Source organism: Mastigoproctus giganteus, chromosome 9, assembly GCF_048544385.1.
Source record: "Mastigoproctus giganteus isolate SK-2022 chromosome 9, ASM4854438v1, whole genome shotgun sequence".
NCBI lineage: Eukaryota > Metazoa > Arthropoda > Arachnida > Uropygi > Thelyphonidae > Mastigoproctus > Mastigoproctus giganteus.
This window is the reverse complement of record NC_143583.1, coordinates 116,449,249-116,465,791: the sequence shown is the minus strand read 5'-3', so window position 1 is coordinate 116,465,791 and position 16,543 is coordinate 116,449,249. Positions and strand designations below refer to the sequence as shown.

Here is a 16,543-nt window from a genome sequence, read left to right as displayed (position 1 = left end):
ACTGTAAACTGGGGTAAGTAAACAATACCCTATGTATATGCATTCTTATAACTAATCAATTTATTTAAAGTCAAAATTAAATTTAATTACTTTCTTGATTTGTGCCTTCACTCTAGCAAGTGTAATGTGATATGTTAAGAAATTTTATGCAAAAGTAAGGCACAGTATTTTGTTTAATGATAGATATTTTTCCCTTAATGTATTATTTTATTCTGTTACAAAATTGAAATCAATAAAATATACAGAAATTGTATCAAATTATCAAAGTATAATATTTTTTGCCATTTAGAATGCCAATCACCACCATTTACTGAACTACTCCGAGCCCTGGCTAATGCAAGTTGCACCAACATGGATTTGTTTTTTCACAGTTTTTAAAGTAGGGCTGATTTTGACTAGCAAAATTGCTCATTCAATTTAATATGATTTCTCCACAGTTTTGCCATGATTATCCATGGAGATGTGAATTATAATCATGATCATAAGAAGTATTGTGTGTCCTGCATGTTTGCTCAGACGGCTTCAGAACATATCATTTACAGGAGCAGCAGTTAATTCATATATGGTAGCTACAATATAATTCCCTCCCCCCAAAAAGAAGGTAGTTACATATTGAAATAAGCGTTTAATATCTATGAGACAAGTTTATTTTGGAAAAGGTTGCATATATTTCAAGTTATAAAAAAAACGCACCAGCATTTAATATGCATCTCAAGTGATGAACAGAAGGCAATGAAGGATTATTTGATGATGTTGAGGAGAAGGGTGGAATGACAAAATGGTGGAGTTGAAGCCTGTTGTGACCTATTATGCTGAAAATTCAAGAGCACTGAACAGTGAATTTAAATGCCAAGTCACACCTTAGTCCACTGGCTGGAGAGATGCCATTGCGTTGGGAAGGGAGGTGTTAAAAACAGATATGATATGTATAATGTTTGCATAATAGGAGGATATGTTGGATGTTATCCAATACTAACAAAATCTTAAAGTCCACATTATTGGGTTTGCAGTGTTCTTTAAAACTTATAACCTAGGAAAACAAGACTACTGTAAAAGAATTTAGGAAATTTCCCATAGAAAAAAGCTAGTGTAAAAGAATTTAGGAAATATACCATAGAAAAACAATTTCACAGCTAGTTTATTGAGGCAGCTGATGGTGAAAACAAGGTTGCTCTTAAAGAATTTTGGAAATCTGTCAGTATTAAACACACCATACACATCATAGCAGAAGACTAGGAAGAGCTGTCTCAATTATTCATAGATGGCGTATGGAAAAAAAAAATTTGTTTCCCCAATTTGTGTATTTTCAGGTTATAAGCTTTATGATGCTATGAAGGAAGTTCACATTCATGTGTGTGTGTGTGTTCAACTTTCTCAGGAAATTGGCTCTGATGAAGTGAAGTAGGTAGGCAGATGTGGAATTGTTGCAGTCACACAAAGAATGAGAAAGAAGAAAAGCCTTTATGAAAGTGGCAATAGATGTTTTTATGAGATTTCAATAGCAGATGATGTCAGGTTGACCTTGACGGCTGTAGATCTGATTAAATGACTTTCACAATATTTTCCTTTTTTTTTTTTTTTTTTTAAATGGGATTCAAACTTGGCTTCATGATATTGGGGTCCCCAATTTCATAATTCACTAGGCTAATTGTGCATGCTCTTATTATCATCATCATTATTATTATTATTATTCATTGTGAAGAGAAAAAAGAATGGCAGAAACACAATGCTGGCTATTTTAAACATTAAAGAAAGTAGAGGTCCATAAGTTAAGCTTCAGATGAAGAACTTCTATTTATATTATTTGAAAATATGTAAAATGATGTTAACAACAGTTAAAGTTTTAAAATTCTTATCAGTGTTAGTTACTTTTGGAGAAAAGAAAAAATATTTCTTTTCTCTAAAATTAAGTTGCATACAAAAATATATAAAAGCAAGTAAAAAACAAAAAAGCATTAACCAACTGAATCATGCAAACCTCACGCTTTGTTTTGAAACTGTTTCATTGGAACAACAGCAATGCTATGGCTGTACGACTGTACTTAGAGAAAGACCACTTTCCCAAAATGAACTTTTAAAATGATGAGAAAATTTGAAGAAACAAATGACCAAATGTGGCAGAGGATAGCCCCCTCCTTCATGGCGGCTGTTGTTGAATTGAAACTGCTATGGCTGATGGTGCAGCTTGAAATCATCATTTTGTCTGTTAGTGCAACAGTGGTATTATAGTAGCTTAATACTGTGTAAGTATTAAGCTGCTATACCCTCTTTTCCCTCCACTCATTGGTACCCATAAACATCCATGGAGCAACAGCTAACAGGAACTGATCCACGTCAATGTAACGTCTTTTTTTCTCTGTGGTTTCTGCCAAAGATAAAGGAATAAAATTAGTAAAACACTTCACTGTATGTAATTAACTTAACAATTTAATAAATTGTTGAAACCTGAACAAACACACTAAGAAATCAATCTCTTCCTCAAGATCTTCAAATGTAATAAGAAAACGATTTAATCATTTCATTTAGTTAATCATTCTCTTAGCACAGTTGAAAATCTTGAAGAACAGATTGATTTCATAGTGAATTTCTCTAGATTTCAAAAATTCAATAAATTCTTAAGTTAATTACATGCACTTGTAGTTCAGTGCATGTAATTAACTTATTTACATGCTTAACAATTAACTCTGCTTAATTCACATATTATACCTTCATGATTCAGTTATACCCTCCAGTTATCTTATTAGTGGAATGGAGGTCAGTACCATGTGGCTGAGTAACGTCTTGTGGTCTGATGAAGCTCATTTTCAGTTAAGTGTCAGTATTAATACCCATAATTGTCTGGTGTGGGGATCATCACCTCCTGGTTGTTGTCAGTGAACTTCTCCATTGTCCACATGTTAATGTTCAATATTCAATGAATTTCATAAATGGATCATTCTCCTTTGAAGGGGTTCAAGCTGGTAAATCTCCATTATTTTGTAAATCTTGCTTTTTGAGAGAGAGAGAGTGCGTGTGTGAGTGCGCACTTGGAAATCAACTGTTTCTGTGTTCAACAATTAAACAGCTGTTCTGGCTGACTAATGCAGGGGTCGGAAAACTACTGCCCGCGGGCCAAATCCGGCTCGCCCCCTCTTTTTAATCCGGCCCACGGGTTAATATTGTTTTTTACATGAAAAAAATTAAAAATAAATCAAATTACGTGCTGCAATAGCTTATAGTCGAGTTGAGAATAATGACGCTACTGGTGTCGCATATTCGCATTCTGTCGTCTACCGTAGAACAAGTGTTGCCAGCATTTCTCTCTGTTTTGCTTTAGTGGCGCACGTGGTATTGCCTGTCACAGCGCTCTGCGATCTTTTTTTCCCCCTTTTATTTATTACCCACCATTTCCATGTCACCCTGAAGACCAAATATGAAGAGAAAAGTGGACTTCGAATGTCGTGCTTTTAAAGCTGAATGGAGTGTGAATTATTTTGTCATAGAAATAAATGACAAAGTATCATGTTTATTATGTAATGACACAATAGCTGTGCGAAAAGAGTCCAAATTTACGTCGTCATTACCAAACTAAGCACGCGGCACAATATTCAAAACTCACAGAAAATCAGCGGAAGCTAAAATTGGAAAGTTTAAAACGTAATGCATCATCACAATGCAATTTATTCGTTAAAATAAAAAATGATAATGAAGGAGTAACTAAAGTAAGCTTATGAATAGCTCATTTAGCCAAGAAAGGGAAACTATTTACCGATGGTGAATTAATTAAATCATGTTTGCTTGTGGCAGCCGAAGAAATGTGTCCAGAGAAAATGGATTTGTTTCGATCTGTCAGTCTTTCGGCGGGAACAACTGTTAGAAGAGTTGAGGACATCGGGAGCCACATCAAGAGTCAATTAAAAGACAAGGCAAAAAATTTCAAGTGGTTTTCGTTGACTCTTGAAGAGTCTGCAGACATTACTGATACTGCCGAATTGTTGCTGTTTATTCGAGGAGTCAATACTGAGTTTGAGTTTACTGAAGAATTAGCTTCTGTGAATAGTCTGCATGGAACAACTACAGGCGAAGATATCTTCAAGGAAGTCGAGAAAACGCTAACACAGTACAATTTGCAATAGAATCAGTTAAAATGTGTCACAACTGATGGTGGTAAAAATATGTGTGGAACGGGGAAAGGATTAGTTGGAAAAATTTTTAAGGCTTGTGAAGAAGCTAAATGTTTAAAACCTCTGGTAATTCATTGTATTATTCACCAGCAGGCTCTTTGTGGAAAATCTGTCATGTGTTATCGAACCAGTTGTGTCAGCGGTTAACTTTATTCGCTCTTGTGGGCTTAACCATCATCAGTTTCGTGATTTTTTATTAGAAATTGAAGACGAATATCCTGATTTGCCCTACCATACAGCAGTTCGATGGCTCAGCAATGGAAAAGTTTTATTGAGATTTTTTGAACTCAGAGAAGCAATAGAAATTTTTCTAAATGAGAAAAACTGCCCACAACCACTATTATCTAACAATGAATGGCTATGGAAATTAGCATTTGCTACAGACATCGTGGGATATCTTAACGAATTTAACTTAATTACCGGGGAAAACAACGCTCATATGTGAAATGTATTCTATTGTAAAGTCATATCGTCAAAAATTTGCATTGTTTGAAATACCAAGTTTGACCATTTTCCATGCTGTAAAAAATTTCAAATATTAGCGAAATCCCCATTCCCAAAAAAATTTGTGGCGGATATATTTTCTGAACTTAAACTACAGTTACAACAGCATTTTTCGGATCTTGATGCAAGTGCAAAAGACATTTCAAAATCCATTTGGCTGTACAATTGAGGAGCTTCCATCAGACCTTCAATTGGAAGTGATTGATTTGCAAAATGATGATATGCTAAAGGTTAGGTTTAAAGAAATGGATCTAACCCAATTCTATAAATCTTTCGGAAGATAAATAAGGCCAATTAAAATCATATTCACGGGGATTTATATCTGTATTTGGGAGTATTTACCAATGTGAAAAGACATTTTCGAAAATGAAATATGTAAAATCGCAATACATATCATTATTAATAGATGACCATTTGCAAACAACTTTAATGATAGGAAGTACTAACTTCGAACTCCAGTATGATGTAATATTATCTCAGAAAAAACAATTACATTCATTGCATTAGTACAAAATTTAACTAGTTCTATATGTTTATTAATAAATGGAAAAATTTTATTCATTTTCAGCATGTGTATAATTAGGAAGTGATATTATGTAAAATATCACTTCGTAATAAAAAGCTTTTTAACCTGTTTTTTTTTTGTTGTTGTTCTACGAGTTCATGTAAATATCTTTGAGCTTGCTACCTGACCTGTCGAGCCTAAAAATTTTACGATCTGGCCCTTTCCAAAAAAAGTTTGCCGACCCCTGGACTAATGCATGGAGTTGTAGCTTCTCCACATTACAGTAGTTGGCCAGTTGCTCAGCAGGTTCATAAGACATTTATTGATGACAACATCATTTACCATCACTTTGGGAATGTTTGACCACCTCAATTTCTGTATATCAATCCTTTTGGTTATGGGGTTATCTTAAGGACATGGTGTGTATTGATGATATGTCAAATCTCTGATATATATACCCAAAAGTATGTCATTTTTTGAAACTGATCAGTTACCTTACCTGAGGAGAGGTTGAAAAGTTTCTAGTCTCTAATAGCAGGAATGCTGGAAAGTAGTAAAAACACGTTCAACAATGCCCCCTCCCCCCTCCATTCAATACACTTTCTGGTATGATCCACTAGCTTTTGTAACCTGCTCAAGTAAAATTCAGAAGATTTTGACTCAAACCATTTGTTGACTGCATCCATAACAGCAGTGTCACTGTTGAATTTCAGTACTTTCAAGCCCTTTTTGAGATTAGGAAATAGAAAATATCTGATGGAGCCAGATCCGTTAATGGGCAGATGCTGTAATAGCTTGAACCCACAGTCACACAGTGTTGCTTGAGTCACAAACGCTGTGTGTGCCAGTGCATTGCCTTGATGCAATATGGCTCCTTGAGTCACAAACACTGTGTGCACCAGTGCATTGTCTTGATGCAATATGGCTCCTTTGGCAAATTTTTCACACCGCGGCTAAGGTAAAGAAAGCCAACATGAGAATTCTTCCCAGATATTACACCCATCAAATTTCATCCCAGTGGTTGAAGGTGTTGGTTTATATCTTTAATTATTATGAGAATTCTGTTCCTCTTATTTTATTTTATTTGATTTAGTATTTATTTAAGTATTTCTAATTCCTTTTCATTTATTTTTTTTTAAGATATTGATGAATGTAGAGAATTAGATGAGATCTGCAGTGGAGGCCGCTGTTCAAATACATTTGGGAGCTTTATGTGTATCTGCCCAGAAGGATATGCTTTGGATGATACTCAGCGCACATGTATAGGTATCACTGCTATCATATACTTGATTTAATATTTATTAGAATTATTATATCAGCTTAAGAGTCAGTGCCCTCTCTATGGAGTAACGTTAAGGAACGTTACTCCATAGAGAGGACGCTGACTCTCTTTAAAAATTACAGCTGTGAATTACAGGCTTTGAAAAAGCGAAAGTGTTTGCCATTTTATTTACCTAATTGTTATTTTTTTATTCAACTTTATAAGTAGGCATATAGTTCTAGATACGCCTGTTATTTTTATTTTTAATTTAGACAAGAGTTTTTGTAGATTACTACTTAATATACGTAAAACCGTTGTTTCGTTCGAATCTGGCAGCCATTGTTTTTGTATAGAGTGTTAGGGAATTAAAATTTTTAATTGTGGTAACTAGGTACCTCTAACGCAAAATTAGATAGCGTAATTCACATCCCTGCATTTAGTATTCTATTAGATAGTGTAGTATTGACAATTAATTAATTAAATTTATTGATCTTATTAATTTAAAGTATCATGCCCCAGACTAGAACAGAAAAGCAACTGGCACAAAGTGGCAGGAGTGCTGTGACTCGGGGAAGAACTGAGGGGGGGGGCAATTCTCCAACGCATAACAGCCTAAAAAAATGTGCAACTTGTGAAATGTTTGCCGAACTCTCTGGAATGGAACATGATCTAACCAAGGAGGATGTCATTGTGTGTGCCAGGTGCAGAGAGTGTCTAGAAATTAGGCATCAGCTCAGCGTTCTGATGGGCGTCTATGAGAGCTTGAGGTGTAGGTTAGATTCCCTTGAAGAAATTAATATGAGGGGCCCCGTCAAGCTCTCAGCTGCCCAAATCAACACCAGAGCTCACTCCTGGGCATCAGGCAACACAGCGGCAACCTCCAAGACAGAATGTGCTGGTCCCACTGGAGTTAGTTATCGTCGGTAACTCTATTGTCTGGGAGACGGGGAATATATTGTGTAAAAAGGATAGATGGAATAGGACCACGGAATGTCTGCCAGGGGCAAAAGTTGATGACGTTGTAAAGCATATATCATCTTTTAAGGGCACAAAGCGTGATATTGTTGTACACTTTGGCACAAAAGACATTAAGAGTAGGAGATCTGCAGATTTACTTAACAAGTACAAGTCAATATTGCAAAAAAGTCGTGAATTAGGGTTAAATTTGAAAGTGTCTGCAATTTTGCCCAGACACAATAGGAGGGAGTACATGATGAGAGCCTTGCCAATCAATTCGGCCCTGGAGGAAATGTGCAAGGCTCAATGGGTAAAATTTTTTTCAGTCTGGTCTGTTCATGTTAACAGTAGAGACTGCTTCTACAGGGATGGGATACATTAAATAGAAAGGGTGCAAGAATATTTGCTGATGCTATCGAGGCAGTGTTAGGTGGGTCAGAAAACTGCTAACGTGGGGGGGGATTCACAGACTAAAAGGTTAAAAGTAGCTGAAGGGTTCAGGGACTGATGGCAGTCATCGTGAAACAGGTTGGGTATATGGGATGTGTTTGGGTAACTAATAATAAGAATAGGTACATGTATACTTGCATGTATACCAATGCTAGAAGTATAGTATATAAATTTGATGAATTCGAAGTGTCAAGACATCAAAGGCAGATATTGTTGGGATATAAGGAATGCAGAACTGGAATTTGGGGAGTACAGTGTGTACAGAAAGGATAGACAGGATAGGAAGGGAGGAGGTGTTATGCTGTTAATTAAGAAAAACATAAAATCAAAAGAAGTGCATCCAGTTGATATAATATAGATGAACAGTGCACTGTTGAATCAGTTTTGTGTGACATGAGCACTGCAAAAGCAAAAATAAGAGTAGGAGTATGCTATAGGCTTAATGACTCGAATGAGTACAGTGAACAGTTGTACAGAGAAATAGAATGGGCTAGTAAATCACAATGTCTTAAAATTGGGGGATTTTAACTTCCCAGATATAGACTGGAACTTATGGGTTGGTCACTCGCACACTAGTCAGACTTTTGTGGATTTATTGGATAATTGTTTTCTGCAGCAGCATGTTCGAGAGGCAACCAGAGAGGGTAATACTCTTGATCTTATCAGCAGTGATCATTTGTGTATTAAGAATTTGCAGATAAAGGAACCATTAGGGGGCAGTGATCACAATGCGCTGATGTGGGATTTACTTAAAGATATAATTACCATCAGGGGTAAAGGAAGGTGTTTTTGCTTCCATAAAGGTGACTATAGTGGTCTCAAACAGCTTTTAAATTCTGTACAGTGGGACCAACTGATGATGTTACCAACAACAAATTCTAAGTGGGAAGCATTCAAGGAATTAATAGTGGAAGCTACTAAACGTTTCATACGTATTAAGAAATATTGTTCAATGTTTAGGCCTAAATGGTTGTCAAATGAACTAATGAGACTCGTGGCAGAAAAGAAAAATGCGTGGCATGCATATAAATTATCAGGCGACACAGAAGCCTATGGTATATAAGCTAGTCTGTAATCAAGTCACAAAGGAAGTTAGGCAGGCGAAGGAAGATTATGAGAAATCTTTGGCAAAGGATGCTAAGAAAAACAGCAAGGATTTCTTTACTTATATAAACTCTAAAAGGAAGGGGATGAATCTGATTGGTCTACTTGATATCGATGGTTCGACTGTTAATGATCCTGCTCAGATAGCAAACAAACTGAATGAGTATTTTGCATCTACATTCACACGTGAGTAGTTATTAAGTTTAAAAATACCACAAGGTTATCAAATTGTAACAGGGTGCTTAATGATTTACTGAGAACAATGTGGAGGAGAAATTGTTGAAGTTAAACATAAGAAAGGCACCTGGGGTGGATGAGATCTATCCAGTTATATTAAAGGAAGCGGCACAGGAAGTAAGCGAACCCTTAGGCATAATTATGAGAGCATCCTTGGACTCAGGAGAGGTCCCCACGGACTGGAGATGTGCAAATGTGTCCAAAATTCACAAAGGGGGATCGAAGGGTGACACGAGTAATTACAGACCAGTTAGTTTAACTTCTGTTCCTGGTAAAATAATGGAGTCACTGGTTAAAAATGCATTGCAGGATCATCTAGACAAGACTGCAGCAATAATTCAGACACAGATGGGTTTGTTAAGGGAAAGTCTTGTCTGACAAATTTGATAGGATATTATGATGTGGTTACAAAGGAACTGGATGCAAAAAATAATTTTGATATCATATATTTGGATTTCAGGAAAGCTTTTGACACTGTTGCGCATGGAAGACTACTGTACAAATTGGAGCAGAATGGTATTAAGGGTAAGTTGCTACAATGGATAAAAGAATGGTTGAGTGGGAGAAGACAGAGGGTGATAATCAATGGGTGCTGCTCTTCGTGCACTAATGTTATTAGTGGAGTCCCACAGGTTTGGTGTTGGGTCCGCTGTTGTTTTGTATATTTATCGATGATATTGATGAAGCTATATCAGGCTTAGTATCGAAGTTTGCAGATGATACAAAGGTTGGCAGGGTTGTTAATGACAGTAATGGCAGTGTGTTACTGCAACAGTATCTAGAAAATTTGGGCAGATGGGCTGAGAAATGGCAACTGAAGTTTAACATTGAAAATTGCAACTGAAGTTTAACATTGAAAATTGCAACTGAAGTTTAACATTTGAAATTGCAAAGTACTGCATATGGGTAGAAGTAACCCCAGAGAAACTTACCAACTGTGTGGTACTACGCTTAAGGAGGTAGAAAATGAATAAGACCTGGAGTAATTGTGCAGTCAGATATGAAGTTTTCTGAGCAGTGCAGACCATCTGCCAGGGCAGGTCATATGGTTTTGTCAGTGATATACAGGAATTTTGTTAACAGGGAAAAGGAGGTGACTGTCCCTCTATATAAGGCAATGGTCAGGCCACACCTTGAGTACTGCGTGCAGGTTTGGAGGTCTCATTTTAAGAAGGATGTAGGTTTGCTTGAGCGTGTACAGAGAAGGGCAACAATATTGGTGAGGGAAATGAAGGGATCCTCTTACCAGGAGAGGCTTAAGTTCTGCAAATTGCAGCAGCTGGAGGTGCCTCCGTAGCCAGGTGGGCAGGAGCAGCAGTGCGTAGCACATGCTTCTTGATTAGACGGGGGTTCGAGCCCGTGACCACCAAATATGGAGGATGTGGAAAGGTCAGGGAATGACCACTGCATATCCCCGGAGCAATATGGCCTTAGTTGCTAATGCTTCTAAAAAAAAAAAACCAAAAACCAAGCAGCAGCTGGAGACTAGGCACCTGCAAGGTGATCTGATTGAGGTGTATAAGGCCTTGAATGGGTTGAGCATGCTGAATTTTGATGGGATTCTTCCACTTGTTCAGGTTATGGACCTAAGGGGGCATAAATTGAAATTGAGGAAGGACAGATGTAGAATAGATGTGCGGAAATTTGCCTTGAACCAGCAGGTGGTTAATTGCTGGAACAAACTTCCATCTGTCATTGTGGAAGTTGATAGGTTAAATAAATTTAAGGAGGAACTTGACAAATATTTAGAGAGAATTGTTTTGTAATTTTTTTTTTTTTTTTTTTTTTTTTGGCTGTGCTGCTAAGCTCATATGCTTGCTTTCTTGCATCACATGCCACTACTACTACTACTACTACTACTTGTTAATCTACAGCATATTCTTGTGAATCCCCACTCATGCTTTTAATTGCGAAAGTCTCCAAAAAGGTTATTTCCAAAAGTTCCAATAACCTGATTCAGCAGTGCCACCAAGCCAGACTTTGGCCTCTTAAATGCCTCCACCTTCTCTGAAAAGCACATAAAAATAAATAAAAGATAATATTAGATCGTTCTTTACACTATTCCCACCTCAAATAAACGCATTTGTGCTTATTAAGGCCCCTAATATTAGAGATGGAATCCATTATCTGAAAAGATAATAGGATTTACATAAGGAATATTTGAATGATCTCTAAGATAGTGGAAATGGTAGGACATTGTTTCCAAAGTGGCTATCATGATTTTTGTTTATATGTCTGTGTTCCCTCTTCGATAACATATCTGTTTACAGTCCATGTTTGATTTACAATAGAAAACTTTATAGTTGCACTAAAATCATCATCTTCAGTGTTTTAACTAATGTTATATGATAAGCTGGAAATATCTGCAATTTGATTCACTAAGAGAAGTCTAATTTCTGAATTGCTATTATCTGCAATTTTCTCCAGTTTTTATGAAAATCAGTGTAACATAAAAGCAACTATGATAACTGATTCTGAGAAGAAAAGCTACAAATGTATTTTTTTTTTTTTTTTTAATATTTAGCAGTAATAAAGTGACAAAAGCAAACATTCCAATGACATTCTAATGTGCATGTTGAAATCATTAAATTAATGAAAGGAGAGCCATCTATTCTACAGTACCAAATTATAAGTGGAGAAAAAAAAAATTTTAATGGAAAATTATATAATACTGTGATGCTCATATTTTAGCAAATATTTGTATTCAAAACAGGACCAAGACATTGACATTTGTTGGTGATCATATCACATATGAACAAATATGTTTTGAGTCACTGCTTCTCCATGTACTGTGTGCAGCAAGTCAGGTAAGTGGATAAAATCAAGAATACTTCCTCCCAATCAAAAACTACACTGTATATATACAAAAAACTGAATAACAAGTACACATGGCAGAGCAATGGGATTCTCTACACACTTATACACCCACGGAGGCAGTTCACTTACATTTTTTTGCATGATGCAATTGCTGTATGCATTGCACTAGGCTTACTCCCCTATTTCGTCCATATATTTGATGGACAGAATAGTAAATGCTTTCTATATAATGAGATACCTCACTAATCAGTATGATTGATGAGTTTGAAGTTTGAAAAGTAGTGAAATATAAAATTTGTGAATTAAAATTAGGTTTTCCATTGTTTCGATAATAATATTGAAATTAGTACTGAAAGAGTTAAAAAGCCAAGAGTCAGACAGAATAAGAACAGTTTACTTTTGTTGTCATTTTCAGTTGTCTAAGAGTCTGAATAAGAAGTAGTGGGTTTTGAAGAAGAAAAGTTGAAGGCTCGTGATTATTCAATACCTTAGTTCACAAACTAAGGTATTGAATAATCACCTTAGTTTGCAAACTAAGTGAAACTCCTTAGTTCATAAACTAAGGTGTTTGAGAAAATCTGATGTGTCTTTAGCTACCAAGTTACCATAAAGTCTGCAGGAAAACAAACATTAATAACATTTGAAGAAGAACTTTGATGGAACCATCCAATATACAAGCTTCATAAACTAATAACTTATGAATTTAGTTTGAATTTAATTTTACTAAGATCTGAGTTGATATGCCTGAGGGGAATGTAAAGTGGACTGTATAAGTTGACTGAATTTTGTTCAGAAGGAATTACATTGCTTAACTGGTAACTGATATTCTGGTGACCCACAGTGGTAGACTAAGGAAAAATTGAGCCCTAGGCAAGATTCTCATTTTGGGCCCCACCTAGGGTTGCCACCTTTCAGAAATTGTAATGGTTTTTGGTTTTTTGGGGTTTTTTTTTTTTTTTTTTTTTAGGAGCATTAGCAACTAAGGCCATATTGCTCCAGGAATATGCGGTGGTCATTCCATGACCTTTCCGCACCCTCCATATTTGGTGGTCACAGGCTCGAACCCCGGTCTAATCAAGAAACGTGTGCTACGCACTGCTGCTCCTGCCCACCTGGCTACGGAAGTGCCAAATTGTAATGGAGGACACAGTTGAATGGGTTGAAAAAGGTCTTCTATTACTAAATATAAAATTACATTTGAACTCTATTATTGAAGTTGCCAACTTAAATCAAATAGTTTATGCCAATGTACAACAGAGGCATTTATTAAGTAACTAAATCTTCCTAATCAATGTGTGACTAGCACTATCTGGTGACTCATCGTGTATACTCTGCCTGGCGCAGTATAGATGATGATTCACCAGATAGCGTGGCATGCAAAGATGCTTTGATTGATTGGCACAAAACAAGCAGAACATTATAAATTTATTTCAAATAAAATAATGAAAAAATGTATAATAAAACCATTTTATGGGCCCCAAAAAATTACAGGGCCCTAGGCAGTTGCCTAGTCTGCCTAGGCCAAAGTCCACCCCTGGTGACCCGAATCCAGTGGATATGCTTCAGGCATAGCAAGCAATGCAAACTTATTGGCATTGAATCGAGTAAATGATATTGTTAATATCCCGCATGCTGTATGAATGAACTTGGCAAGAAATGGATGTAATGTCCATTCCAGTTTAGGTGATATTTTAACTGATATTTGCACAGTGCATAGCACACGCGCTTCTTAATTAGACTGGGGTTCGAGCCCGTGACCACCAAATATGGAGGATGCGGAAAGGGCAGGGAATGACCACCGCATATCCCCGGAGCAATATGGCCTTAGTTGCTAATGCTCCTAAAAACCAAATAACAAACAACTGATATTTGCATCTCACTTGTGAGTCAGGTGAGCCAAATTTCAGTTACATTCAATCATTCTGCTGCAACTAAATGCTTTATGTCTACCTTCATGATGGTAGGAGTGTTAGTAACTCTGGATGTATTCCACTGTTGAGGGTCGAAAAACTTGTTTATTGGAGGTAACCACCCATATCATCAGATAAATGCACATCTATATTACATCTGTTCCTCCTAACTAGCAGTTTCCCTGAACCCTTAAAGTATCCTTGATGATAATGACAAAAACCTTTGCACCCACTTTATATATATATATATGGCTCCGAGCGCCAAGCAAAGTGATTTAGCGATTTTCCAAAGCGATTTGAAAGCATCCTTTCTATAAATGAGTAGTTTAAGAGATTTCTAGTCTTTTCTTTCAAAGTTATTTATTTTTGGCTCCTTCTAAATAAAGAGGCAAGCTTTATACCAAGAAAGGAAATACACCTTTCTTTTGTATTTATATAACTAACTTCTCTAACACAGTAACCACTAACTTCTTATCATTTGGTCACTGGTGGCACTGCTCCTGCCTCCACATGGCGGGGCTGGTAACCCGAGTATAAATTCAAAACTCAGGGCGAAAAGGAGCAAACATGGATCTCTTGATATCACTGACTGTAGAGCCTACATGTTCACGTGAACATGAGTCATCTCAAGCAAAAAGAATCAAAAAAGATGATTCTTCACCTAATCTGCCTGCTTTTCTAATTTTACATTCCTTGTCTACAAAACCTCTTAGCAGCTTATCTCCGTTTTTGGTGCAGAAAAGCATAGAGGCTGTAGCAGGCACTCTAAAAATAGTCAAATGACTTCGCTCAGGAGATCTCCTCATAGAAATATCTAATCCTACTAATTCCAGGCAGCTCCTGAAGCAAATGACCTTTGGAGGCCTTCTCATTTCTGTAACCCCACATAGAACATTAAACACCTCAAAAGGGGTCATTTCAGAATGGGACCTCCTTAATGTTACCGAGGATGAAATTGCTGAAGAACTTAGTGCACAATGTGTCATCAGTGCTAAAAGAATTATGACTAAACAAGTTGGTGTCCTCACACCTGAAAGAAATGTAATCCTTACCTTTAACACTCCAAATCTTCCTGCATCAGTTAAAGCTGTCTACCTTTCCTGTAAGATCCGACCATACATACAGAATCCACTTAGATGCTTTAAATGCTAGAAGTATGGTCATTCTCAAACAGCATGTCAAGGAAAGGCCATTTGCCCCTCATGTGGCTCTCCGGACCACTCCCAAACTGAATGCACAGCAGCAACACCAAAGTGTCCCAACTGCCAGGGTGCTCACCCTGCATATTCAAGAACTTGTGAATCGTGAAAGATGGGTAAGAAAATATTGAAGTACAAGGTAGAGAAAAATGTCTTATACCAAGAAGCACAAAAACAGATATTAAACATGATACCTTCCAAATCATACTCTAATGCAGTTAAAAACACTAAAGACATATTACAATTCCTCCTATATTATCTCTTGTCCAATGGGCCAGATCCATCCTGACAGATGGTGAGACACTGACAGCAACAAAGACCATAAGTACATCAAATTCTACTAATACAAAGCCATCTAAACAACAACAACAACAAGACAATACCCTCAAGTCAGAAATGATAACAAAGGAGAAAGATGTCCACCTTACTCAGAATAAACCTACTGATCGAACTATGGAAATTGATGAGATGTCAGATAATGAAGATGCAGTTCTCCAGCTACATGCTGATGAAGAGATGGATATCACTTGTCCAGTTTTTCCAAAACATGAAAAACATAAACAGGATCGAGGGAAAACAAAACGATCAGACCAATCCACCTAACCTAAACCCAATTAATGCAGAAAATCATTCAGTGGAATTGTAGAGGTCTAAGAAGCAATTTTGATGAATTAAAATATTTAATATGCCAGCACAATCCTGCAAGCATTTGTCTACAGGAAACATACTTATCATCAAATTATACTCCCCACTTCTCAAGATATACACTATACAGATGGGACAGATGTTCTGAATCTCCAGCAAGAGGAGGAGTAGCAATTCTAGTTTGTAGAAATGTACCATCCAAATCTATTCAGCTTTGCACCACTCACATTGTTCACATTGTTCACATTGTTCTTGGCATTACATTCATTATTGTCTCTATTTATATTCCACAAAACGTTTCATGTTCCACTGCAGAACTTGATGATTTCCTAAACCAACTGCCCCTTTTAGGCGATCTAAATTTTCATCATCCTTTGTGGGGTTCCGCGAACATGGATCGGAGAGGGTATATGATTGAAACTGTACTCGATAATCATCACTTAGCTCTGCTGAATACCGATATACACACATATATCTACCTGCCCACAGGATCAAGCTCTGCTCTTGACCTGTCCATATGCTCCTCATCCATTTATCCTAGCCTTGAGTGGACAGTATTAACTAACCTTCACAACAGTGATCACTTTCCCATAATTTGCAAAATACAACGAAAAACTGGAAATTCCATGAATTACGTGGAATTTCTACCAAGCAAACTGGGAACAGTTTTCTAGTACCATCCAATTTGATAGCCATCTGATACTTACTACATCTATTAATAATGCCGCTAGGCATATAGTAGAAGAACAACTTGGAGCTGCTGCCACTGCAATACCAAAATCAAATATTAC

The 16,543-nt window shown here is 36.7% G+C and overlaps 1 protein-coding gene across 3 annotated transcripts in view; it reads left to right on the top strand.

Moving 5' to 3' along the window:
- LOC150080668 (fibrillin-2-like) overlaps positions 1–16,543 on the top strand; it is a 1,460,049-nt gene that overhangs the window by 948,782 nt on the left and 494,724 nt on the right. For all 3 annotated transcript variants that reach the window (XM_090381969.1, XM_090381968.1, XM_090381967.1), the window contains exon 38: positions 6,313–6,438. In XM_090381969.1, coding sequence (XP_090238095.1) covers positions 6,313–6,438 — 126 coding nt within the window. The remainder of the gene's footprint in view (positions 1–6,312; positions 6,439–16,543) is intronic.